Source organism: Epinephelus fuscoguttatus, linkage group LG19 (assembly GCF_011397635.1).
Source record: "Epinephelus fuscoguttatus linkage group LG19, E.fuscoguttatus.final_Chr_v1".
Taxonomy (NCBI): Eukaryota; Metazoa; Chordata; class Actinopteri; order Perciformes; family Serranidae; genus Epinephelus; species Epinephelus fuscoguttatus.
The window spans coordinates 23799393-23824950 of record NC_064770.1 but is presented as its reverse complement, the minus strand read 5'-3'; the positions used below and the strand labels follow the sequence as shown (position 1 = coordinate 23824950).

The window sequence follows — 25558 nt, the reverse complement described above, 5'->3', positions numbered from 1 at the left end:
CCTTGAGGTTTCTTTTCCTCTTTTCTCTGCAATACTGTTCACTTCAATATTGCTCATTTCCTTAATTCCTACTTTCCATAACCTCAATTTGTGCCCATGAGCCCATGTTTCTGTCTCAAAGGTCCAGTGCGAGGGGTTTCTGGGGATATATTGGCAAAAATGGAATATAATATATCAAGTATGTTTTCTTTAGTTTGTAATCACCTGAAAGTAAGAATCATTATGTTTTTGTCACCTTAGAATGATATCAACATAGGGAGCGTGTCCTTATCCACGGAGTCTAGTTGCACCGCCATGTTTCTACAGTAGCCAAGAATGGACAAATCAAAAAGTGGCTCTTGAAAGGGCCATTCATGTGCTTACCATAGTTAGCAGCCACCCTGAAACGAGCCAAACAGCATGGCAAAAACACAGATCTTTACCATGAAACTGCTTAGTTTAGTGTTTTTACTGGTTTAAATCACCAGGTCCATTTGTGTGGGAGAGGAAGAGACCTCTGCGAATTATTCAGCCCAAGGTAAAAACCTCCTGAACTTCTGGATCTTAAGTTACCAGAGACAAAAGGTGAGCACAGACTAGCAGGTGCTGGGCTGCCAGCACGTCTGTGACATGCACAACAGCATCAGAGAAACACTGATTTGTAACGTGAAACTGCTTTATTCAGCTTTTTTACTGGGTTAAATCACTAGGTCCGTTTGTTTTGGAGAAGAAGAGACCTCTGCATATAATTCGGTTTCTAGTTTAAACCTCCTGAACTTCTGGATCTTAAGTTATCAGAGGCAAAGGGTGAGCACACATTAGCAGGTGCTGGGCTTGCAGCCCATCTGTGACATGCAAAACAGCATTGGAGAAACACTGATTTGTAACATGAGACTGCTTTATTCAGTGTTTTTACTGTTTTAAATCACCGGGTCCATTTGTTTTGGAGAGGAAGAGACCTCTGTGAGTAATTTGCCTCCCGGTAAACAATGAACACTGAAGGAATCCCAACTGGGAGCTCAAGCTTGGCGCATGGGAGAAGTTTCAGCTGGCTGCAGTCTGCACTAGATACTACTAAATCCTGCACACTGCTCCTTGATTGCTGCATGACATCTATACTGCATCTATAGTCAGCACAATGCAAACAAATAATAGGACTCAAGATTCAGTGAACAGTTTCATAAGCAGAAATATATTTATTGTTGAAAACATAAATATATAAATTATGATTACTGCTGTCTTTATCCAATGGAAGCCCAGAAGAAAAGTAATGAAGGCTTGGTGATAGCGTAATGGCGTTTTCTGTAATCAAATAGCTCTAAGCGTGGTCCCTGGTTTACTGAGAGCGCTATCTTACATCGATGTGAATGTGAACAGTGATGAAACATTAGCCTTATAAATATAGCACCAGTCAGCTGATGGTAAATTCACAGGTGGGCTGCGTGCGTGTGTGTGTGTGTGTGTGTGTGCGTGTGTGTGTGTGTGTGTGTGTGTGTGTGTGTAATCTGTGCCATGTTTCAATCAAACACTCCTCATTTGACTTTCACTTGACTCACTTCACAGTGCATGGTGACTCACTCTTTCGCCTTTGACTTCCTCCTTTGAACACGGGTTGGAGGACAACTGTTGTTTTTGCACTGCATCGGCCTGGTTACACATTCATCACTGTTACAGGAACCGGTAAGGAAGTAATTGTTTGTTCCATCGGGGGGGGGCACGGGTTCAAGCCAGTGCCGTACTGTTTTCAGGCCACCTCCTCAGAGCACTCATCATCATCATCTGTCCTGATGGTATGTGGCTGCACAAGGTGTGAGGACCTTCACAGTGTGGAGCGATCAGAGATTTGTTCTCCTGTCAACAGACGAGTAAAGCCTGGCCAAACAAGGAGCCCATTCATGCACTTGTCGATTTGCTTTGCTGGCTCATTCACTCTTTAAGGTGGACTTTGCTCTTTGCAGGCACAGCATGTATGCTTGTGAAGCAGAGCGGGCTGGCATCTTCCTTATCAATGTTGAGAGTGATATAGGTGAAAAATAGCCTCATGTGCAGTGCACACACACACATACATGCACACTGGAGTTGCTCTAACATGTTTTGTGTGATCGGCATGAACATGCTTTAACGTGCTGTTTGCATGTTTTTGTGAAACGCCACTTGTTGCCACTCTTTGGCAGTGCTTCTCATGGCTGCAGAATAAGCTACGCCAAGGCGACTCACTATGAAGTCGCCATGTTTGAGCCACTCTGACACAACAAGCACTGGCAGCCTTCTCTCCCCCGTGTCCCTCCACCCCCTGCCCCCATTTTTGCATCTCTTCCAATGGATTAAATACAGGCATTCAACCACAACAACAGAAATAAACATAATTCCTGCTCGAATATAAGTAAGCTTAATATATTTCATAACAAAAATAAAGCATCTTCCTGTACTGACTCTCACATCTCCTCCTTGCACACATATATCCAAACCATATACAAGACTTGACATCATTCAGATATACTGTAATATAATAAGAAACATGGATGACAACAATAACATTGACTAAAAAAAAAAAAAAAAAAATTGAGATTGTGATACTGATGGTTACAAAAAACCAGACCACACAGAACTCTTGCATGTCTCCAAGATCATTAAAACATCCTTTTTGTTCTTTCTTTGTACTGGAAGAGACAGAAAGCAAACGTCCACACGTATAAATAGTTTGTAAGTAGCGTCGCATCTTCCTTTTCAAATTAAACTGTACACAGCAAGTGGGCAAAGTCACAGACCACCAGAGGTGTCGGAAGATTTCCTCTTTACTCAGAGCAAACATCCACAAACTCAAAATGTTTGATACTCCATAGTCTTTTGACAAAGAAACACCTCCATCTCTCTCTTTCCATTGTTTTTCCTTTATTTTTCTTCCTGTGTATGCAAGAGTCACTTAACCAGGGCAGGGCACTTTTATGTTGCCCAGCTGGAGGTCGTCCACCGCTGTTTTGGAGTCTGAGCACCAGATTCCCACGAATGCTTGATCCAGCTGTTTCATCGCCGTTTCTGTTGTGCGTCTTATGCAAACAAAGTCTGTCAAAATGTTCAACACAAATCCCTTTCATCATCTCCCCTCGGCCTCTTTCTGCCCTGCCCGAGCTCTACAGCATCTTTCTCTTTTTCCTCTTAATCAGCGGCAGGGTTTAGTTGTCTGGGTGGGTGGCGTACCACAGAGGAAGTCATCATCACTGGTTACTGTTTTTAAAAAGCACCTTTGGCATTTTATTTATTGTTGTCTGTCTATTTTCAGTCTCTCGTCTTAACAGAAAAGTTTGTCTTTTTAAAACGAAGGTGGCATGGCAGTGGGGAAGAGGACAGAGCAGGTCTCCTGTTGGCGGCGTCCTCTATTTCAGTCCCTCCCACGCTGAAGTCCCTTGGTCTGATTGGTCTCACCTCACGTCCACTGTGGGAGAGGCAGAGAGAGCTGAGATCAGTGTCAAAGTTTTTACGAACACATCAAATGGGTGACATCATGGAGAGAAACAAAACAAAAAAACAAAAAAAAGAACTTTGCAGTTTGTGCCCAATTGCATAAATTTCTTCATGCATTTCAAACAAGCTGACACATCTCACACAAGAATGTTTTGAATCATGTTTCCCCAGATTTCAAAGACAGTGATCAGACCAGACGTCATTATGTCCAGTCAAAATATCTGAGTGTCATTGTGAGCGTAGAAGACAAAGAGCTGGGCATGAAACTTTTGTGGTACGATTATTTTACAACGACAAAAAATCTCTTTAAGACAAAGCAGGTGAGAATAATATCAGTCCCTCCAGGATTTCGCAGGCTGTTTTGCAATGAATGATGTTTATTGCCATTTTTTTTTTTTTTTACAATGAAATTGCGTTGTGTAGTTGTGATGTGGTCTTGGATTGGGAGTGTGTTATTGTGAGTATTCAGTGTTTCCCACAGAATTAGAATCTATGTATAATAGTAGGGAGGTTGGGGGGCAGTGACGGCTTAATGCCACCGATCAGCTGATGAGACCGTTCCGTGAGAGGCTCTACTGCTGCTCTGCTCGAGTTAGCATAGCATAACGTGAGCAGCGGCTAACATGACAACTGAGCATTAATCTCACACTGAAATGGTTCAACTCTGTCGTCAAAGCTGTTAATAACCATTGAGTAAAGTTAGCTGTGTGATGCTAGCCGTTAACCCTTTCACCATGTATAAGTGTGTGTGACTCTGTCCCAGGGGCAAAGCGCCGGTCCTGCAGTAGTAACAGAAGTCTCATGGTATCCAAAGACAGAGAGGAGCTGAGCGAATCAACACGCTGTATGCAGCTCTACAATAAAAATTTCAAATGTGTAGTAAAGTTGTGGTTGTTGTGATCCTAACATCGCAAAATCCTGGAGGGACTGAAATACTGTTGATGATAAGGTGCTAAAAAAAAAAAAAGGTGTAGCAAACAAAAAGTGACATACAGTGGGTGTACCACAACAAAAACAGTGCACACACAAGCACAACACAGTGACACAAAGCAGATGTATGCGGTGCACACGCTCAGCAGGCCAAAACATTAGCATGCAGCATCCGGGCACAGAGCATGGTACTCCTCAGCCCTCCCTCTTCTCACACTGATTGGCTGTGATGTGATTGGTGATGGTGATTGGCAGGCCCTCGTTGTGCCCTGATTGGGCCACTGCAGTGCCAGAAGGTGAGAGGACGCCGCGGTGCTAAAGTCCTACCTGTTCCCTTCACAGCTTTCCAGTGGACTTTGGGCAATGAGTGCAACTTTATTAGGTCGCCAATAAATCCTTGCTGGGCTTTAGCTTTTTAGGTTTCCTTTTTTTACCTTTAGCCCTAAGGTGGCCTGAAAACACAAAGTCGGGGAGGGTGGATAGGAAGGAGGGTTAAAAGCAAGAAGCGGGGTTTATGATACAGAGAGAGGCACAACAGCCCTGGGACAGAAGCAGAGAGTGCAAAGATATGACACTATAAATACTTCAGATGCCTTATCAGCACACATCCAGCGCTTATCTGCTCCCAGGGAGAGAAAGGCTTCAGATCAAGGCACTGGCGGATTTACCTGCTGTCATGCCAAGCAGCCTTTGGACACCCTCCCTTAACACACATACACTTTCACACACACACACACACACACACACACACACACACACACACAGAGCTTCGTCTAAAGCACGAACACACAAGCTTTACAGTTTTGCAATAACAGGTCAGCTAACAGGTGTGTCTGTCTGTTTGGAAGCAACAATAGAAAAAGGTCATCCAGTGCAAAGCCAAAGAGCCAGACAGACAGAGAGACCATCAGACAGACATGAGGTGGAAGAAGCATGATGATGCATGATGATGTAGGGAGGAAGGTGCGCCATCAAACTCAGCCTCAGAGTGATTTTTTTGAAAAAAAGGCAATGCTGGGACACTGTTTGCGATTATGCAACAATGATATATAAAAACTTTGAAGGTCATATTTACCTGTTTCTGCATCCGAGTGCTCCACCACATGATGTTGTGACGTGCACACGCATTCCAGGTGGTCTTCTAACCGCACAAAGACCTCTTTCAGCTTGGGTCTCCTCCTCACGTACTCCACCTTCGCCACCTGAGGAGAGGAAGAGAGAAAAGGTTATCCGCAGAGTCAGATCCAGCTCCACCATCACTCTTCGCCGTGCGTGTGTGACGTCTATGACTGCACACACTCTTCACCCGTACGCCAACATCAAGAGGCGTAGCGCTGTGACTGATGACTCTTTCATAAACTGATTCATAAAATTGTAAAAAAAAAAAAAAAAAAAAGAAAAGAAAAGACACGCCAGCCGTCGCTTTGCCTCGCCGTGTTTGAAGTGTGACGGCAGCATTCCTCAGACACTGATGCATTGGGTTCCGCTTGCTGTGTGCTCTATGGGCTGTTGATCAGGTGTGTAAATACTGAATGGAGCGTATGACCCTGTCCAAGCAAGCTCAAACAATGGGAGAGGAGAGATGGAGCGTAGGGGGGGCCGTGTACGCCCTTAGGCCCAGGGAAGGTTTACCCTGGCAGGAGAAGAGAGGCTGGGAGATCCCCCCCCCTGCTCCAGGCCTGGAGCATCCACATCCAGACAGAATCGCACCTAAACTCCCTCACCTTGTTCTGACATGTAGACTGGTTTTAAACCACATTAATACTTCTTCATGTGTTTGGGAAAGTGTTGCTTAACATGTGCATGCAAGAAATACACCCTACATGGTCTAATCTAAGCAGTAGAACCCCAGAAAGCGGCCCGTCCAATCTAACAAACACAAAAGCAATGAAGAAATTCCTATCCTTCAGTCCAGCTAACACCCTCTCCGTTTAACACAACAGGCCTGACCTCCGCTTCCCACCCAACAGCTAGTAATGAAAAGGACCAATCCTCGGAGGGTTATGAATAGGCTATGTTGATTAAAGCTCAGATGAAAGCTGAATAGAGAAGGTTGCGTGGAGGTTATGATGATCTTGTTGTGTAACTCAGGGGAGGTGGCCGCATGCTTTTCCCTCTCTGATGTGAGTGCCAAGGGCAGGTAACCTTCACATCCACCGCTGAGGGCCCGGGGGCCACATGGAAACAATATCCCCCGCTTCACCCATCTTCCTGGTCACTGCACGAGAGAGGATATTGGCCGACAATCTCCCCGCACTCTCTGGTGTTATGAACAACACGATTTTGCAGTCAGCATGAGGCTCACACATGCACAGACGGAGGGGCCAAAACCAATGAGAGACTTTCCTTCTCCTTCTATCCTGTGATGGCACACTGCCAAGGCTGGCTCTCAGTGGTGAATTAGTCATGCAGACAAACGAACATACCAATCCCTGTCTGATAAAACAAAGTGTAATGTTGACTCTCACACTGCTCATGTCAGTGTGGTAAGAATGGCTGGAGGGTCGTCTGGGGAGGCTAAAACTGAAATCAAGGATTGGTGGTTTCACCAGGCGCTCCTTTGCAACAGTTTCTTTCCATGGAGAGATGAGAGAGACAAGAGGGAGTGAAAGAAGGGTAAGCAAGCAGAGGAGGTATGCAGTGAGCAAACAGAGGACAATGGTGTCTGGGTTGCTGTTATCGGGCCCTGACAGAGAGACAGAGGGCCAGAGCAGGGATGAACTGCGAGCATGAAGGTGGACCATCACTCCCATTAGGGAACACGAGGGTGTGTGTGTGCAAACAGAGGGGGGTTATTTAAGGAAGGGGGAGGAAAGACTGACCATGATCATGACTAGCATTAGATGGCATTCATCTGTTACCTATTAACATTTGGTTTCTGGGTTACCCACTGGGGAACTTTGTTACACTGACGCTGACAGAAGAGATAGAGACGTTATCGAAGGTTTATTGTTATCTACCGAAAGTGCAGACAGCATCACAGAGTGACACAGATTTACCAGAAAACGACTGCTTATATTTAATCAAACTATCTGACTGAGAGAGGAAACATGCAGCTGTCTCTGCGGATGGCTCTGCTGTCACTGGTTACGGGAATCTCTGAGCTGAAGGGGGGTTCAGGAGCCAAAAGAGTCAGCAGCATCTGACACTTACTACTGAGGCTGATCCTAATGAGTAACACACACACACACACACACACACACACACACACACACACACACACACACAAACTCTTCTGGCCAAACAAACAGCTATTGACAGACATATAAAGCGATGGGCCCCCTTGATGAGAGGCCCAGCAGTAGGCTTGTCTCCTTGCCCCTCACACAGCAGGGTTAAAAAGACTCCCTGCAGGACACACACACAAAAGCACATTCACACTTTCATATTTGTCTGTGGATGTGTATAATTGTGCTGTAATACCGCTCTGCCCACTTTGTCAACACTCTCTCGTTCTCCTTCTGTCTTGTTTCCTGTTTCTTGTGGAATGGCGGTCTTCGCCTACTACGTTTTTTTCCACTTTAAAATCCATATTTAATCCTCCCGTCCTCCATTTTTAGCCACGTCTTCACAGCACAAAGAACACCGGCTTCCTATCCGGTGCAGAGTCAATGACTTCCCACATAAAACATACATCAGAAAGAGACCCCCATGCTACAACAAGGGGCCCCACACTCTCTTTGTATAAATCAAACCGCTCTAAACTCCCTAGAAATCCACGGCCCTGAGAAAGAGTCCCCCCCAAGCGGCTGTGGAATGATATCCGATCCAGAGGGTTAGGGTGAGGCAAGGGGCTCTGGGAAGTGCACCCCCTCAGTTTGTCCTCAGCGTCTCCACGGCCCTCCATGTGGAGCCGATTGTCCCGGTCGGACTAATTGGGAATTCCCTGTGCATGAAGCACTGATGAGAGCATGATGGAGGGGAAAGTTTTACTCCGTCTTTCCAAGGAAAACACAACAGGGTTGTGGATGTGCACCGCGGGCCATCGCGAACTGGAACAGTGACAGAATCGAGCAAAAATAAATAAGAATGCATGTGTGTGTTTGGAGAATGGACGGGTGCGAAGAGGCTGAACAAGGTGGTGATTCATCTATCAGGAGGGAGACACTGAGGGGTTGTGCCCCGGAAACAAAAAGCTCCTGTTGAGATGCTACAACTGTGAGCAAGTGGAGGAAAGGTGGGGAGAGTTTTGCGAAGGAGAGAGTGTAAAGAAACATCCTCCGGAATCACAAGAAAGAAAATATGAAACTCGGAAGAAGAAGATGATCCTCAAAAGGACGAGGAGCAAACAACAGATCGGACGAAAACAGCCGAGACAACCTGCTGCTGCCCTCTGCATCCACCCCCTACAACACACACAGGTTTAAGGGGTTATCACAGGCAGTGTGTGGAGAAGAGAGGGAGCAAGAAGCACATTCATCATGTCACTCACGGGCCTGCAATGCCAAAAAGTCCCTTCACGGCACACCACTCTCTTCCCACCACATCAGTGTATCACTGTATGTATCTGACCTCATCATGTGTTGTGCTTTCCTTTCTCTTGGAGACTGAAAGAGTCGTCATGCAATACAAACTATCAAAGAATCCAAAAGATGTGTAATCTTTCCATTTTTCCTCCTCTTGTCTGTTTTTATAGAACAATTGCAGATGAAAAAGACATTACACTGAGAACTTAAAAGAGTAAATCAGATTTTAATGAAAGAGAGCACGAGCGATACAATAAATGGGAAAGACTGGCAGAGGGGTAAAATTAGAGAGTGGGAGATGGCAGTGTTGCCGAGAGTGAGGAGGGAGTGAACAACTATTTCGCATAACAGACAATCAGACTCTGAGCGGAGAAGAGCGGTGGGAGGGGAGGATGAAGTCAGAGGGGAAGAGCGAAAGGGAGGACAGGAGAGGAGGAGTGAAGGAAAATAACAGAAATGAAGTAAAATATGATTAAAATACGACTGCTACTTTTCCCGCTAGAGCTGATGCATTCCAGCCGGTGAGGCAGTAGCCAAACTCTCCGGCTTCTGGCTTGGTCGTAACGCTCCCATGGTCTCTGACCCGCCCCGCAACCCCCGCCGTGCGCACACACATTAATACACACACACACACAAACTCCCTCACCCTTCTTCATCTAGTAGAAGAACTGAGTGAATCAAAGGGAAAATAATTCACAGCTGTGAAGGACTTCAAACAGGGGGGCCCCTCATTCCCATCTAACCCCCTCCTCACCTAATCCACAGGACCCCTCAGACGATCATAAATCATGCTCACTGTATCACCGTCACACTGTCTTTTATTTATGAAACACCCCGTAAGTCAGGGTCCCACACAACCGCAGGGCTACAGCTACTGCTTCCCCCAACACCCAGATCTGACCCACTGTCGCTGAGGTAACTGTCAGTGCGTGTGTATATGTGTGTGTGTGATGGGGTCGGGGCCAGGGCCAGTGCACGGAGATGTGTGGACCCCCACACTCAGCACTGTGGCTATATCCGGCTGGCCTCTGTCAGCCTCCGCTTTGATCCAGCAGCCATCAACACTTCATTACTCTGCGGCCCGTCTTCCTCTTGCTGCCGCTTCACACAAATGGCCTTGTCCCCGCGCTGTGGTGGGCGAAGTTTACGTAGCAAAGCAAAGAGCACTTTCTCTCTCTCTCCCTCACACACACACACACACACACACACACACAATCTCCTTCTGGGGTTTACACAGATGTGCGCTGACGACCCTCTCTGACCTCTGCAAAAATACTTGTACAAATGCTTCAAGGACCATCAAAAGTTTCCAGCTACTGAACCAAATGAGAGAAACTGAGCTTTGCTGTCAGCAAATTACGCCACACTGATGAAATTAAGGCTCCTTATGAAGTCAATGAAAAGAGTTAGCTCTCCTGTTTGGTTTCTATTTTTGTTAATTGTGTTAATTTAGAAAATTAGAAAGTGTAAATACCATTTACAGCAGAAATACTGTAATTTAGCTATTTTTTTTTTCATCATTTTTTTTAATTACTTTGCGGGACTCAGGGGTATAATTAGCAGCTCTAGTTTTCTTTTCACTTTCCATAATGTCAGCCACTCTCAGTGCTGTCCTTGACACAAGAAGAGGACCCCATTTATTGTCAACACTGTATTACACTGCTGGAAAGATGGTCAGCAAAAAGATGCAAATACTTTTGAAACTGGTGCCACATGACCAGAGAAAACTGAGAAAAAGGGTTGTGGCAATCCCTTTTGCTCAAGAGGTAGAAATACCACAACTACAAGAATGCACTGCACCACACCGGACCAACAAACACTTCCATAATGAGTGACATAATGCAAGCTTGGCCGTTTATCCACAGGAAACAATATGGCGACGGGCAATCAGTCTCGTATTACAGTTAAATGGTGAGCTAAAATATGATTCTTTAAACATTTTAGATGAGAAAGAGGCAACACAGCAACAGAATCCTGTTTCATATTTGATCAGCACTGCCTAGTTTATCATTTGATCTCATTTTTTCAGCTTCCGTTTTAATACAGGAAACAGAGTGGTTTCTGTTTAGAAATTCTCATATTACAGCCAAACAGTGCACTAAAATATGTTTCTGAAGACATTTTAGGCAAGAAATCGGGAATGAAGCCACAGAATCTTGGTTTATATTTGATCAGAGTCACCTAGTTTTACAGTTTGATCAGAGTTTGGTGTGAAAGAGAGGTGCAGTTCGCTTTGTATCTGTGGTGGCGGACACACAAGAATACAATCTGTAGTTCGAGCAACAGCCCTAAGAGTCAGCAAAAATTTCAGCTGAGATGAGCAGGGAGATCTGGATGCTGGTAAGTATATTTACAGATACTACCCACATTGTTATGATACAGAGCTGGTTGAAATTTTCCATTGAAAGGATTCCCTGGTTTACCTCACTTGTACACAAATATGATCACACATATCACATAGTCATTTCTGTACCGCTCATGTGGCTTTGTGAATGACGAAGGGGAAAATAATGAACTTAGAGACCAAATGTACTGCAGAAGCCTGGAGAGTTAATGAGTGAGAGGATGAGTGACAGCTCCATTCTTCTGTCTGTGTCATGAGCTGTTTAATCAGCCCCACAGAAAGAACAAACACAGAGGCATTTAGATTCTCACACACACACACACACATTCATACGCACAAAGACTAATGTGCAAAAGAATGCATGTGCTCGTCAAGCTCGCAGACTAACTCTCTTTCTCCGTCTCCCACACACACCTTGTGTACTAGTCTCCTCAGTCCTGCCTGTCCAAAATTGTCAGTTGTTTTACGAGCGAGTTCGTCTAGCAAGCCTCGGAGCCAAAAGCACTGAGAAAACCATCAGAAGCACTGGACACAGCTGCAGCTGTCAGCAGACAGAGAGGAAGATGTGAGGAGGATGAACAGAAGGAATACAAGAGACAGAGGTGAAAGACGACAGGAGAGTGTATAAGAGTAGGAGACAAAAGGAGTGTGAGAGAATTTGTCTTGTGCCATGGATATGCTCATTCTCAGAGGTGTGGACTTGAGTCACTTGATTTGGACTTGGAGTCACAAATATGACTTTAGACTTGACTTCTGCGTGCATCTAGACTTGGACTTAAACACCAATGTTTCATGACCTCACTTGGACTTGAGCCTTCGCCAATGCAAATTTGCGAATCCAAGGATAGCAAAGGCATGACCCGCCCTACTCTCCCTCCGACTGGAGAGTACTCGTTGCCTGGCTTGTTCAGGTTTAGGCAAGAGGAGCATGATTGGTTAGGGCAAGAATGTCAGGCTAAGTCAATCAGATGTAGGGTAAGACAGAGAAGGTCATGCATTTGATATCCTAGGAAATGCAAATTTACTTCCCCCAAGCCCAAAGATAAAGTGCAAAATGTGCAGGATTAACCAAATATATGCACATTTTAAAAAGCTTTTATGGCTTTTGAAAAGTAAAATCAGCATTACATTTGGTGAAGAGTGCATTATGACTTGTTGAGGACTTGAAACTCAAAGTTTTTTCCACATCATTTCATGTCATATCTAGATTGTAACGACTCTCAGAACACCGGGACACAAAAAAGGCAATGGCCAAAATGTCCTGCCAGCCCTCTGTGATAAAACACTAAAATGAAAAGAGTAAAAATGTGGAGGAATCACTTGGATGGAAAACAGAGGGCAGAGCCAAGATGCTGGGGATAGGGGGAGTGAATGCGGTGTCATCGAAAGTGCAAAAGGAGGTGGGATGGGGGTGAAGGAGGAGTTAAAGGAATGCTGGGATGATAGTGTCTGAATACATAAAAACTCATTAAGAATTCAGTTTGCCTCTCTCCTGTCTGTTTCCCCAACGTTCTGTCTCTCTTTTAATCTCCCCCTCTTTCACTTAATCCTTTTTCTGAATACTGAACCTAATGGCTCTTATCTTTACACCGTTCTCATTTACTGTGTCATTCCTGTGCTGAGGCATGCAAGCAACACACAACACAACAATGTAAATGCAACCTGCACATGCACACATAAAGTTTCAGCGATACTTTGACACTAGGATGGACTAACGTGCAAGAGAGGTCGAGAAAAATGCAAAAGAGTGAAAGCAGGAGAAAAGGGAGACCAGGAAAAAGAGTGACTTTAAGATCTGCCCCTTCTCCTCCCTCAGGCTAGTCCTATTTAAAGTTGTCTTTTTTTTATTACCCCGCCACTGAACAGGACAGGCTTGTACAGTACGGGGCCTGCATAGACCCGTTCTCTTTTCTTTTTTTCCTTTTTTTTTTGGGTCCATAGCATAAAAAAAGGAAAGAGGGAGAGAAACAGAAGAGGGGGAATAAATAAATAAAGGTGCATTTGGACAAATGCACAGTGGCATGAGATGGAAAGAAACACAGCGAGTGTGTTCTTTTCCCATCCTTGGCCAGCAGAAGGAAAACAAGTCAGGCTCAGGGTAGACGGGCAACATTTTTAGCTTTCTAATAAACGGAGGGAGAAGCACAAACTGAACCCCTATTCAGACTAACTGCTGAGAGGACAGACAGAAAAAAAAAAATCTTGGCATGAGACAATGTTTCTCACACACAATGTGGTGAATGTCTCCTGACCGGAGCGAGCCCTGACGAATGACCTTTCCAGGGATACGACGCCTCTCGGCCCCCCTCGCTTGCGGCTAGAACCGCATGGAAAAACATCCCCCCCTCCCCGGTGAATCCCTGCCCACCACGCCTGAAGGTCCCTCTCCACTCTGTGTGCTCATTTTGTCCTCAGTGTCATCAGGGGGACACAGACAAAGTCGCATGGATCACGACATTCCGGGAATAGCTGAAGCTAGCCTTGTAGTGTCTTGTGCGCCCTCGTCGGTGTCTCTCCATCCCGTCCTCCTCACTGTGATCACAGACAGAGCTCCTATTGAGGCACCGACCGTCTGGCAGACAGGGAGACAGACGAGCTTGCATGCAGACAGACACACACACAGGGTTGTGCTGTATATCAGAGCTCTCACCGCACTGTGAGTCAGCATCTCTGACCATAAACCCTGTGCCCTGGATGCAGTGCCCTGCGCCCTACAATGGCCGTCTTGTCAGTGCAGCCTTACTGTCTCTACTCTACTCTCCTCTAAAAGAGGAGAATACTGAAATCTCCCTGACCTGTGCCAGTGTGCCGAGGGGAAAGAGGTAGGCCCGGTTGGTATTTGTTTTATTACTCTTCTGGTCTATTGAGACGGCATCTTTAAAACCCTGCATGATGTCTCAGTGCCCATGGCCGGACAAGATCACAATGATTAAAGAGACAACAGAGTCCAGAGATAGACTCAAGGAGAAATACAAACAAAGGCAGAGTGTTCCAGGCTATCCTGTTTATGCCCTGGTTGTCTCTTACAGAACAGAGCACATAACTCCCATACCTCCAAACGGAGCCATGCACCGGCTAACAGTCTGTAGTGTAAATACAGCAGAAATACGACTCAGCTCCAGCCATGGTGTCTCCTCTGATCCTGAACAGAAGGACATGTTTTCAAGCTGCCGATGCCAAAGAGCCTCTGAGAACAGTGCAACCCCTCTCTCTGTCTCTCTGTCACCTTGTCTCCTCCAGGCTCCCTGCTTCCAGAAAAGACAAAGGGCCAAACAAACAGAGAGCGGAGGAATAGCTGTGCAGTAGCCGGTGACACTCGGGACATTCTCAAGGTACAGGAAACTGTTTCTCTCCCTCTCTCTCTCTGTCTTATATCTGGCAGAGCATCCCTCTCTGGTCAACCCTTCAACAGATGTCCTGGCTGAAGGTGCCAGCAACCCTCCCCCCCTGTCTTCTCTCTCCGCTCCTTCTCTTCCTCCCTCCCGCTGTCCTGGCACAGCCACGCTGGCCTCTCGCCAAACATGGGATAGAGTGGTGAGGGGAGAGGCTGGTGATCGGCTGTAATGGAAGGAGAGAAGGGAGGGGGCAGTGGAGGTAAGGTGGCCACTATTTGGGTACTGGCCAAGGAGGCTCATAAGAGAGGGGTGCATTGAAATGAAGAGGAGCTGTGAAGAAAAAGAGCGTGAAGGAGGGCAGGTTTACCCAACCCTACCTCTCATATGATTTACTCAGTGAGAGGGAAAGTAGTGGAAGTGAATGTGGGTGTGCCTCTGGAATAAATGAGGTGATTATGATATTGTGTAACCTTGATTTGACTGTAAGGATAAGGCATGTCTTTTCTGCAGTGCAACAGTACAGGTGTGTGTGTGTGTGTGTGTGTGTGTGTGTGTGTGTGTGTGTGTGTGTGTCTTACCTTAACGGTGCGGTGGTGCTTGCGGGAAGGGTGGCAGCGCATGTTGCTCGTGTTGCAGCAGCCCGTGCATCGCTTCACCTCCACACAGGGCGGCCATATCAGGAAGTTGGCAGACGTGGGATCCACCTGGCTCCTGGGGATCTCGTAGATCACCGTCCGCGTCTTACACACCGCCGGGACCGCCTCCTCCACTGGAAGGAAAGACGGGGAGAAGGAGTCCAGTAAATGCACTCGGGCTGCATGAGTGTTCAGTGACACATTTTCCAAATGCAAGCGGCGCGTGCTGATGTATTGTTGTAATTCAGTCCCAGCTGCATTCATACATTCCTTTACTGCTCATTATTTGATGACTCACTTGATGTGGGAGCTGTTCGTCTTACCTCAGATCACACCCAACTTTCTTTAAGGCTGTTAAGAAGACTATCCAAAAAGCTGATCTCATATCAGCTAAGGAGCTTTGGGATCAAGTCGGTAAGACAGAAAGAGACTGCTCCTTTGTTCAGAACCCTCACTGGGGTTAATGCAGCGTGACTAGGCCAGAAAACCTTTATGTCCGCGGGTGGGAAATCTAATAATGGCCTTTGACCCTGTAGGCCATAGTGAAAAGAGGCAGGCAGTAAGCATTCATTTCAGATTTAATGCTCTGACAGGCCCCCTAACCTAAAGATGTGACACAGAGCGTACAGTACGATACCACTACGTTGTAAAGATGATATGTGCATGCACAGAACGTGAGGGCTTTTGTGGACAGCTGCCAAAATGATACACTGTATCATACACTTCTGATATGGCGCACATACATGAAACACAACCAGGCACTTCATCCTGCGCTGCTTTAAATGCTGCGCTGCTGGGAGGGATGTGCAAAACACGCAGCCAGTCTTAACACACACATCGTGCACTACATGGTATTCTCCATGCCTCGATCAGATATCGTACCGCGTGGCGTTTCATGAAGAAATCTGACTGAGAGCCCAGGCGAGCTGCAACTTGAGCCCTGAATGCCTGGAATTTCCACGCTCAAGGATATATTTCTCTCCTGACGCGTGTGTCTTAGATCTGCAAGCTTCTGGCCAATTAAAAGGCTTCATGTCAGACGTCCTCGTCAACCTCACACACCAGTCTCGTTTCTCATGATTCCTTGATTGCCATAAATGCTGGGTAGACGTCTTCATTAGGGTTCCTTTTATCCACAAAAGCCATATAAATGCCACTAACTATTAGCTTTGTTTGAAATTAGTGTAAAGTGATCGGTTTCATCTCCTGAGTACTCACGTGTCAGGGGGGTGATATTTAACATACTGTAGAGGTTATTTTTAGGGCATTGTGACACTGTAGTAAGTTGTGCCAAGTTGTGATGTACATAGCGCCAAATGTAATCATGATGCAACCTCTGAGCCGCACAGTGAAACACATAGTCTTCATTCAGTCTTACCAATGCTCCTCTTGCGTCGGCTGTGGAGCTGGGAGCTCTTCAGGTCATTGTAGTAACCATGATGATGGGAGTAGTTCTTATGGTGGTTGTGGTGCTTGTGGTGCTTGGGCTCCTCGATGACATTGTTTCCCGTACCTCATCAAAACAGAAGGCAGCCACATTAATGATGTCACACATGGAGAAAAAGCAAACACAAAAAGCTTTTTCAACCAATAAACTACTGATCTGTTGATCGTGGCTGCAGCTTTAACAGTGTTGACTGTGGCGGACGGCTTGCTAGGCCTCACCAGACGGCTATTGATGTTTTTTTTATACCCCCTTCCACAACTAACAATGTGTCGGTTAGTCACACAACCATAATGAGATGGTAACTTCCCTACTGGCTTCTTGTGCTGCATGTCACACATGCTTTGATTCCCTGAAGGGCTTGGGGTTCCCTTCAGTATGCTGGCTTGAGGGGGCGACTGCTAATGATGTCACAAATTGAGGTAAACAGTCCAGAGTACACATGGTGCAGCCAGGAGGCACGTATTACACAGACCTCTGTGTAATTGCAAGCTTTGTGTGTCAGCCTCACTCACTCATTTGGTTGAACTTTCCCAGCAGGAATAAAGTATCTAGACGCAGGTGAGTCAGCATGCTCCTTCGAAAACAACCAGACACACAGCGGACTAAAGTGGTCATTTGACAGGTGGTACTCAGCTGCCATTATCCCTGCACCTAATTAGTGGTTTCGTGTCTCTCATTTACCTGAAAATGTTTGCTTTTTCAATCATTCAGCGGCTTGGAAAAGTACACGTTTTGTTACGCTGCAGTGGTAGCTCCTTAAGACTCCCTAACCCCAGTCTAATATAGCCAGCTCAGCTTATTCACAGTCATGGTCATCTGATAAAGCTTGCTTGTTTTGGTCCCCACCCAGAATATGAGGTGGATTACAGAAGAGTGCCAGAGCAGCTATAAAGCGATAAAGCTTGTTCGCAGGATCCTGCCCTTTCCCAAAGAGCAGAGTATGTGAGTGTTTGCTAAGTGGGTGGGTCTACCTGTCTGTAGGTACAGCATACCCACCCACCTGGCTTACACAGTCCTACACCTGTAGGCTTCACATAAAGACACACTACACAAACTCCTCTTATTACCCTCCATAACATGTTAAAACCCAATGTACACGATCACAACAAAGCTTAGCCACAGGCAAACACATTCCACTCATGCAGCTCCTTTGTGCTCTGACCAGAGTCATCTGAAGGGATTTCCTCTACCTATACACGATCCACCTCTGGGGTTGGTTGTTTATTTGCTTTTGGATGCCTTTTTTCCCCAAGTCTGCTCCTTGGTGAGAGTGGAGGGAATTTCCTTCTAGTCTGTCTAGCAGTCAGTCAGACAGCCAGCGACCCAGAACCAAAGGTCCTCAGAAGGGAAGTGCTGACTGCAGCTGGGGCCTGGAGTTAAAGGAGTAGGTAGTTTGTTTTATTGTGTGACTATGCTGAGTCCGAACAATCCCTTTAAAACACTGAAGTCACACCAAAAAGGGCTGTCTGTTTGGGAAGTACTGAGCATACGACTGGATAAATGAGACTTGGATTATACTGCACGAGTTGTATAAGAGTATCAATATAGTTTTGCTGTTGTTTAATGTTCTCCCTTTTTGGATTCTTGGTTCACCATGGAGGCATGCGAGAAATACGTTACATACTTACTGATATACAAATGGTCCTTTGGGTCATGAATTATTTCTATAAACGACTGAGCTATCAGTCAGTATCAGTCAGCATACAGACACACATTCACAGGGCAGTAGCACCAAATTCCAGACCCTATGGATAAACAGTCTCTGTGGGCCCCCTGCCCTTCCTCTCTTGATCCATGTCTCTCTCATGCAAAGACAATTTGCTTTCCATCTTTTTCTTATCTTTCTTTCTTTCTTTTCTTTTTTGGAAACCCTTGTTCCCTTTGTTGGGAAAAGACGTCTACATTTGCGCTCCAGCAGCAGCTTATTCAGCTCTACCTGCGTGTAGTGCGGGAGTAGACTAAAGCATTGTGTGCCTTGACCGGGTGACGGCCCCACGAAGCTTCCACTATTTTTTATACAAAGTCACAGTGCAAAGTACAAACAACAGTAGAAATACAGACAGTACAATACAAGACGCATAATTAGCACCATAGAATAGGAAGCACCGAATTAGTCATGACTGCATAAGTGATCCCGCTTCAGAAACTGTTTCAGTTTGAGTTTAAAGTGATCGAAATCAGGATCCAGTTTGAGTTCTGAAGGAAGAATTCCACGGACAGAAAAAGCTGTTTGTCCAAATGAGGATGTACACAGGGGAACCTTACAGTTCCCACTGGCTGCTCCACGTGTTACTGAGCCAGAAGCTCTAAGGTCACTGAGCACCTGGGGAGCCTGATGATGTAGGCATTTATGGAAGAGTTTGAAATTAGCAAAATTAATGAAATTAGCAAAACTTAGCATATTTAGTTTCTAAAGGACATGACAATGATGTGCTCTTATTGGCTCGATTGTATATCATCATAAGAGGCTTAGTTATTGTAGATTTTGCCTGTGACCAAACTTTTCATTCCAGGCCCTAGGTAATCAGTCCCACTTTCCCCACGCTACGACACCCCTGCACCTACACATACTGTATATATCTCGCACAGACTCTCCACCTACACTGTCTGCGCTGTCAGGTGGACTCATTATGACAGCTGGCTGACTTTCCTACCTGACAACCTTTTAACACTGCAGGTCACTGACAGAACTCCCACTGTGCCTCCTCTCGCTCCACCACACCTATCCGTCTCTTCATCTCCCCCTGTCAGGAGAGGACGGGAGTGAGGGAGGGCGTCACACCGGTGACCACCCGGAGACAGTTTGTGTCAGAGCTGACATGGGCATAAAGAAGTCCTTCATGGGCTGCGGAGTCCTTTTCTCAGCACAATAAAAGGACCTTTCTGTTGGTGTTTTCTTTAGAAGGAGCACAGGGAGAGGAGGTGATCAGAGTGATCGGGCAGGGAGATGCAGGAAAAAAATAATAGGTAAGAGTGAGGGGTTTGCTCCTCTGTTAGTTCCAGGTGACTAAGAAGTAATAACACGCCCGGAGTTAAACTGAGGCAAGAGAAAAGAGGACAGGAGACAGTCTCTCGCCATGAATCAGGCTTTCATGACTCGCAAATTACTCCCTCCATTAGCTGAGGGCCTCGGCTCCCTCCCTTTACTCCTCCTCCTCTTTCTTTCTTCTTCTATTTGTACAATCAGCCAACATGTTGTTGACTCCTTGTAATAAGTGCCTCCATCCATAGTTCTTCTCTCTCTGTCTCTTCCCTGCTTCTTCATCGTCAACAGTTACATGGCTGAGTTGACAAAAATTTAGTTTGGGTCATGTGTGCAAAATGTCGTCCCTTTGGGTGTGAAAGGTGGTGGGAAGCACAATAACTTTGTTTTTGCAGCACTGGAGGTTCATCGGAAGTGCTGCCAACTGTACCAGAGGTAAACACTCTGCCAGCTTGTCGAAAACAAAGCTGATCGCACAACAACTTACAGCCTTTCTGAGTGAAGTGTAGCAGGAATACAACCTCCAGAATCCTCCTGCTCCCTCCTCCACCTCTGCCCCATGCCAAGAGTCAGGTTCCCTTTTCTGTCAAAGTCCTTCACTGAGAGAGATAAGAGCAGGCAGGCCGAGGGGCCGCCTAAGGAGAGAGACGGGGCTGGAGAAGAGGAAAAGCAAGGAGAGGAGCACCTCAGGGGCCAGACAGCCATCTGCAGACTTCAGCAGGGTCATCTCATCTGTCAGTCAAGCTGAAGACACCATCCTCGCAGAACACATAGACTCACACTGCGTGAAACGCACAGCCGCGAGATAAGGCCCCGCAGGCCTTCCCAGCAATCCTCAGTCACACATATGTATGTCCTTTCAGGCTGAGTTATAGAGTCATCTCTCCAGTGACAAGAGATCTCAGATAATAACAAAACACTGTGATAACGACTAAAACACAATAATCAAGGGTTTCCTGGCTGTGACCTTCAAAACACAACATGTCAGATCTTCCATGTTCAAAGGTTTAAAGCAACACCTCATAGACACCTCTCCTTTCACCTTCCCTTATTGACATGCTATGCCGTGTACAGTCCAGCCTATACTGGTAGCTTTACTGTCCCAGCCATCTGCAACAAAAGCTCTGAAAATACCCCTCCGGCTGGCGTCAAAGGTCTTTTAATGGGCTGGCCTGGGCCGCCGAGCCGGCCGTCAGACAGATTTATGTCCTCGTAATAATAATCAGCCTACTACTGTTACCCCACGAAACATTCCTCTGTTTGAAGAAAGACATGTTAATTCAATTATAAACACCTCTTCTCATGCTAGAGGCGTTCCAGGGATCTATTCTAGGCCCAGCATATAGTGAGCTGATTACTGTTGTGGAGAGCAGGTTGATTTGATTGTGAATTAACAAATTAAACACACGCACGATGTGAGGCTATTACTACTGTGGCCCTAATTGACACGTCCGTCAGAAAAGCACTGGTGTGGCTACACAGAAGAGTACTTCTCCACTCCTAATGTTGCTTTGCAGAATTTAAGTGTTGAGGCTGCTAATGAGCTATGACCAGCGAGGTAGCTTACATCATTTACTGTTAAAGCAAATTTAGTAATTACCTATTTCCATCAACAAATCTTCAGGAGAGAGCCCTGAATTTGATATATGGCCACAGCCTGTGTAAATAGAGGCTCATGTGAAGGCAAACAGCTTCTTCCAGAGCACCACTGTAACTTAATCTAAGACAGCCCGAGACAGACCGGACCGCCGCCACAGAAGAAGCAGCACCTCCAAGAACCTGAAGCTGAAGAAGCTCGCCTGACCTGCGAGCCGCTGTCTCTGTTTACAGGGCAACACATGTGGCATATGTGGTCACTATAAAGTCACTTTATTGCAGCAGCTGAACGAATATTTGCACAAAAAAAAGCCTGCCAGTGAAAGTCCATCTTTGTCACATGTGTACAGTAGACGCACCTCTCACGGTTACTGCTTTGTCACGCACGCCAGGGCTGCGCTAAGCTGCACAGATCCCTCCTGTGCAATGCTGGAGTCATAGCTTCACTGATTCCCTGCTCAGTGTAATTAGCACAATGTGCCAAAACAACAGGTATTCCTGTTTGTTCACTAAATCCGCTGAAGCTGCAGGATAGGCAAAGTCTCCACATCTTATTTGATCAAGTGCCACTCAAACATCAGCTTACTTATGCCCAAGGGTGTAGGTTTTGTTCCAGCATTGGGGGAACACATGTAAAACAGAGGGTTTCACCATCAAACACTTAATTTCATGCATCAATTTATGTTGTAAATGTCTATAATTTTGTCAAAACTTTGTCATTTTGGGGGGTGGTCAAATGCACATGCTCTTAATATTAAGGGGGATGTGTCCCATTCATCTTCCATGGAGCAGCTCCAGACTTTATACTTGATGACATCACACGTTTGAGACTTACTCCTGTGGTTTCTGGCTTTGAGACACACAAATATTGATTGCACTTTCCCAGGCTGTGGAAATAACATATTGGAATCTTAATTTAGACGATGACAGGTCTATTTTAGACAATGACCTTTGTATACATTTATGCAATAGTTATTTGACTTCATCCTCAAGCCAGCACACACATATATAAATGGAAAGTCCCCATACCAGGTAAGTAAGACAGCTATATTTAAAAGTGATGCCACAATAGAGCAAAATTCTACAGCTAATAAAGGCATCCTGCTTATGTAATCATGGCGCAGCTGTTTTTCGGACCACCCTGTACTACGTGTTGCCACATCAACGACAGCAGTGTCACGTGTGGAACAACGTCCAGAGCATCATGGCTTAAAAGTGTAACTGTGGGTAAAAGTATCAAGAGGCAGAATTTACCTACGGAGTCAATGTCCAGTAGCCGCTGGAGGTCGCTGATGCTGTGGATTTCACTGTGGGACAGTCTGTCTATCAGCTCCTGGGGAAACTCCACTTCCTTTACAGGGGGCGATGGGGGGGCGACAGGAAAAAAAAATAAACAAGAGATGAAGGTTAGAGATGTGTCGGGTCAGTGGCAAAACGTGTGTGTAATTGTTTGCCTGTATAAGTAAACGTGCTGGGTTTAAACAAGCACCAGGAAGATCAGTGCGAGAACAATTTTGCAACTATGTGCCAACTACAACCAGCAGATCAACCCCCCTACGCACGGGGAGAAGGTGGCGCTGAACCTCCTTTAGAAATTAAACAAGTTAAGTAGAGAGTGCTTTGCACGGGGGCAAAACTAAATGACTGAAGAACAATATATCAGATATATTTTATTGGGGTCCCGTGGTGAATTCGGCACCCAGATGAGATTAGAATGAGCACAGTTTCCCTGTAAAATATCTATTTTCGTTTTTAAAGAACCCCACTGCCTTTACCTAGCATGCAGGTCAATGATTATGAGAACTCTATCATGAAACGTGAAAATTAGTTAATATTACCACTGCTTTGACTATTAATGGGATGCCGAATTATTAAATAGATGCCAATGAGCTCAAACCGACTTTAATAATTGTTTCATTAATCATATCCCCGTGCTGTTAGGTGAAACAACATTAAACCGTCTATTTTTCTAAAGGACTTTGGCACTGTTCTCTGCCCGTGTGAACGGCAGCTCGCCACACCATGCACTTGTTGCGGTCTTGCAAGCACCTCAAGTTGAGCAAACCGTGCAGCCTTACAGGAACAGTGGCTATTTATATCGCCCGCAGCGGTTCCCATGAAAGCGCTTAGCCCAACCAAAACGTTTGCCCAGTTGGCTCGGGCTACAAACAAATTTGGCACAAAAGCCAAAAATAACTACGATGTGCGTCCAAGTGCAAGACGCGATGTTGGTGCTCAAAAGCGCGTAGTCACTGACCCTCATGGTAACTGGAGCTGATATGGTGTTTGCTCACTCTTGAAAATATGATTTCATATATTCACCCTGTTCTTATAATAGCCTCTTAGTCTGACCTGCCCTTAGAGTGTGTTCATTCAAATGAAGCATTGCTTTAAATTATGTAAGCTCATAATCTTATCTCCAATTTAATTACAGGCTTTAAATTCAAACATATTGCTCTGTAGTTTTCTGTCTCTGGGCATCAAGTTGCGGTGTGTTGCTGGAGCAATGCGCGCTCTGTGGGAACTTTGCACCCTCACAGGAATAAAACCCCGCACCACTGCGTGTGACATGGCACCAGAGGGACACAGTCTATCCGTCCTGGTAACTTTACCTCAGAGGTGGCCTGCAGCAGGTACGTCGTCCACAGCAGGAAGTAACAAAGTGCGGCTCTCATCTCCCTTTAATTTAGATTTAACCCCGAACAAGAAAAAGGTGCTGTTCTGTAGGAGCCGCAGAATCGCTCCTGGCCCCACAGGATCCACAACCATCCCCTCTGGGAGAGGAGCCGGGGTGTCAGAGCTTGCTACGCGGGCTCAATCAGACTCCGTCTTGCACTTGCTTCTAACTGTGAAAAAGGGCTGAACAGGCTGGACGCTGACTTATTCACATTGGACTGCGTCCTCTTGAACAAGATCTGTGCGGCAGCTCGGCATAGCTCCTCAAGCGCAAGTGGGACATTCCCATGAGACAAGTCTGAAGCGCATTGCACTTGTCCTTCACCCTCTAAACAAAACAAGCTTCAAACTTCACCCCCACTTTAGTGAAATATCAAGCAAGAAGCGCGGCTGTTCAGCTTAAACAGAATTAAGACTTTTTTCTATGATGGTATTTAATAGTCGTGGAGAAATATAATCCAAACGTGCAGATCCTCTTGGGGAGAAAAATCACAGGGGAGAAAGTTGTCCGCGCTGTGCTATCCAGAGTCTGTCTTGCAGCAGTCTGCACAGGTCCTTAACTGTGTAGGACTCTGGAGTGAATGGAGTCAGAGCGCCTCTGAGCCGCTGGATATAGACAGCCAGCAGCTCCGTGCCCGTTGCGCCTCCCCTCGCGTTTCGGTGATCGTGCATCTATTCAGCGAGGGGAGCTGGTTGGCTGGTTGGATGACTTAAGACTCAAGAGCATGTCCCCATCCCCCCTTTAGTGTGTGTGTGTGTGTGTGTGTGTGTGTGTGTGTGTGTGTGTGTGTGTGTGTGTGTGTGTGTGTAGGCTATGCCCCTCAGCAAAGCGCTCATTCAGAGATTAAGGCTGTGTTTGATGACTGATTATCACCTATTGGAAAGGATGCCAATAATTATGGACAAAGTGAGACACAGAAAGGATTAGGATGCTGATGAAGATAAGACACCGTCCTCATTCCTCATTGTTAATAATTAGCTTTGTTTGTAACACAAATAAGGATCAGGGGAAGTCAGTGATTACATTTTTTATTAAATCACTCAGGATGATTTCAGGATGTAATCAACTTTGAGCAAAATGTAGAAGATGGTGATCATTATCATGGAAGTGATGACGGTGGTGACTCATGATGTGTCATGATGATGAGATCTCTTTGTGCCTTTGAGTTAAAAACCCATTTATGTATCATGTCTGCTCATTAAGCGCATGGAAATATGTAAACATGTCTGTAAATGTACATTGTGATGACATAGATGACGCCCATTTTACACCTGTGTGTGTGTGGGCATGATTTTGGGGGCCACAGGAAGCAACTAGTTAACAGCAGGTTAACAACAGACTGGTCTTAACTTGTCGTGGGGAAGCTGGAGGCCGTGCTGTGCTGGGAGGTCTGGGAGGAGAGCCCGAGGGCCTGATAAACGAGACATACCAACAGGAGCGGAGACACAGACAGAGACGGTGTGCACGCACATTACCAGCCAGAGGTGACAATCAGCAGGGAGCCATAGGTCAGCCAACCAGGTGGTCTCTCCCTCCACCTTGTCCATTCAGCTGGATCGCAGAGCGCAAGGCCGGCCTGAGGGCGTTGTGGCTGGAAATGCTGCATGGAGGAAGCGCTCCAGCAGCTGGTGGAGTAATTAATGTCACTATTTTAATAGGCCTGTGAAGTTCATTTCAGGATGGTACCAGTGCTGTAAAATGAAT

General features: G+C 46.0%; 1 protein-coding gene across 2 annotated transcripts; it reads right to left on the bottom strand.

Annotated features, from left to right (window-relative positions):
* Positions 1 to 1216: 1216 nt before the first annotated feature.
* Positions 1217 to 24434, bottom strand: pdgfab (platelet-derived growth factor alpha polypeptide b). 2 transcript variants are annotated; one of them, XR_007447967.1, is made up of 7 exons: positions 23790 to 24434; positions 22432 to 22528; positions 16530 to 16664; positions 15095 to 15285; positions 5447 to 5573; positions 4699 to 4823; positions 1217 to 3412 (listed from the first exon to the last, which is right to left on the bottom strand). XR_007447967.1 is itself a non-coding variant. In XM_049561709.1 (6 exons), exons 1-6 carry the CDS (start codon positions 23850 to 23852, stop codon positions 3399 to 3401), a joined length of 627 nt encoding a protein of 208 aa, XP_049417666.1. In that variant the 5' UTR covers positions 23853 to 24434; the 3' UTR covers positions 1217 to 3398. The 2 variants fall into 2 exon arrangements, 1 of the variants encoding a protein (XP_049417666.1); XM_049561709.1 differs by lacking the exon at positions 4699 to 4823.
* Positions 24435 to 25558: the final 1124 nt, after the last annotated feature.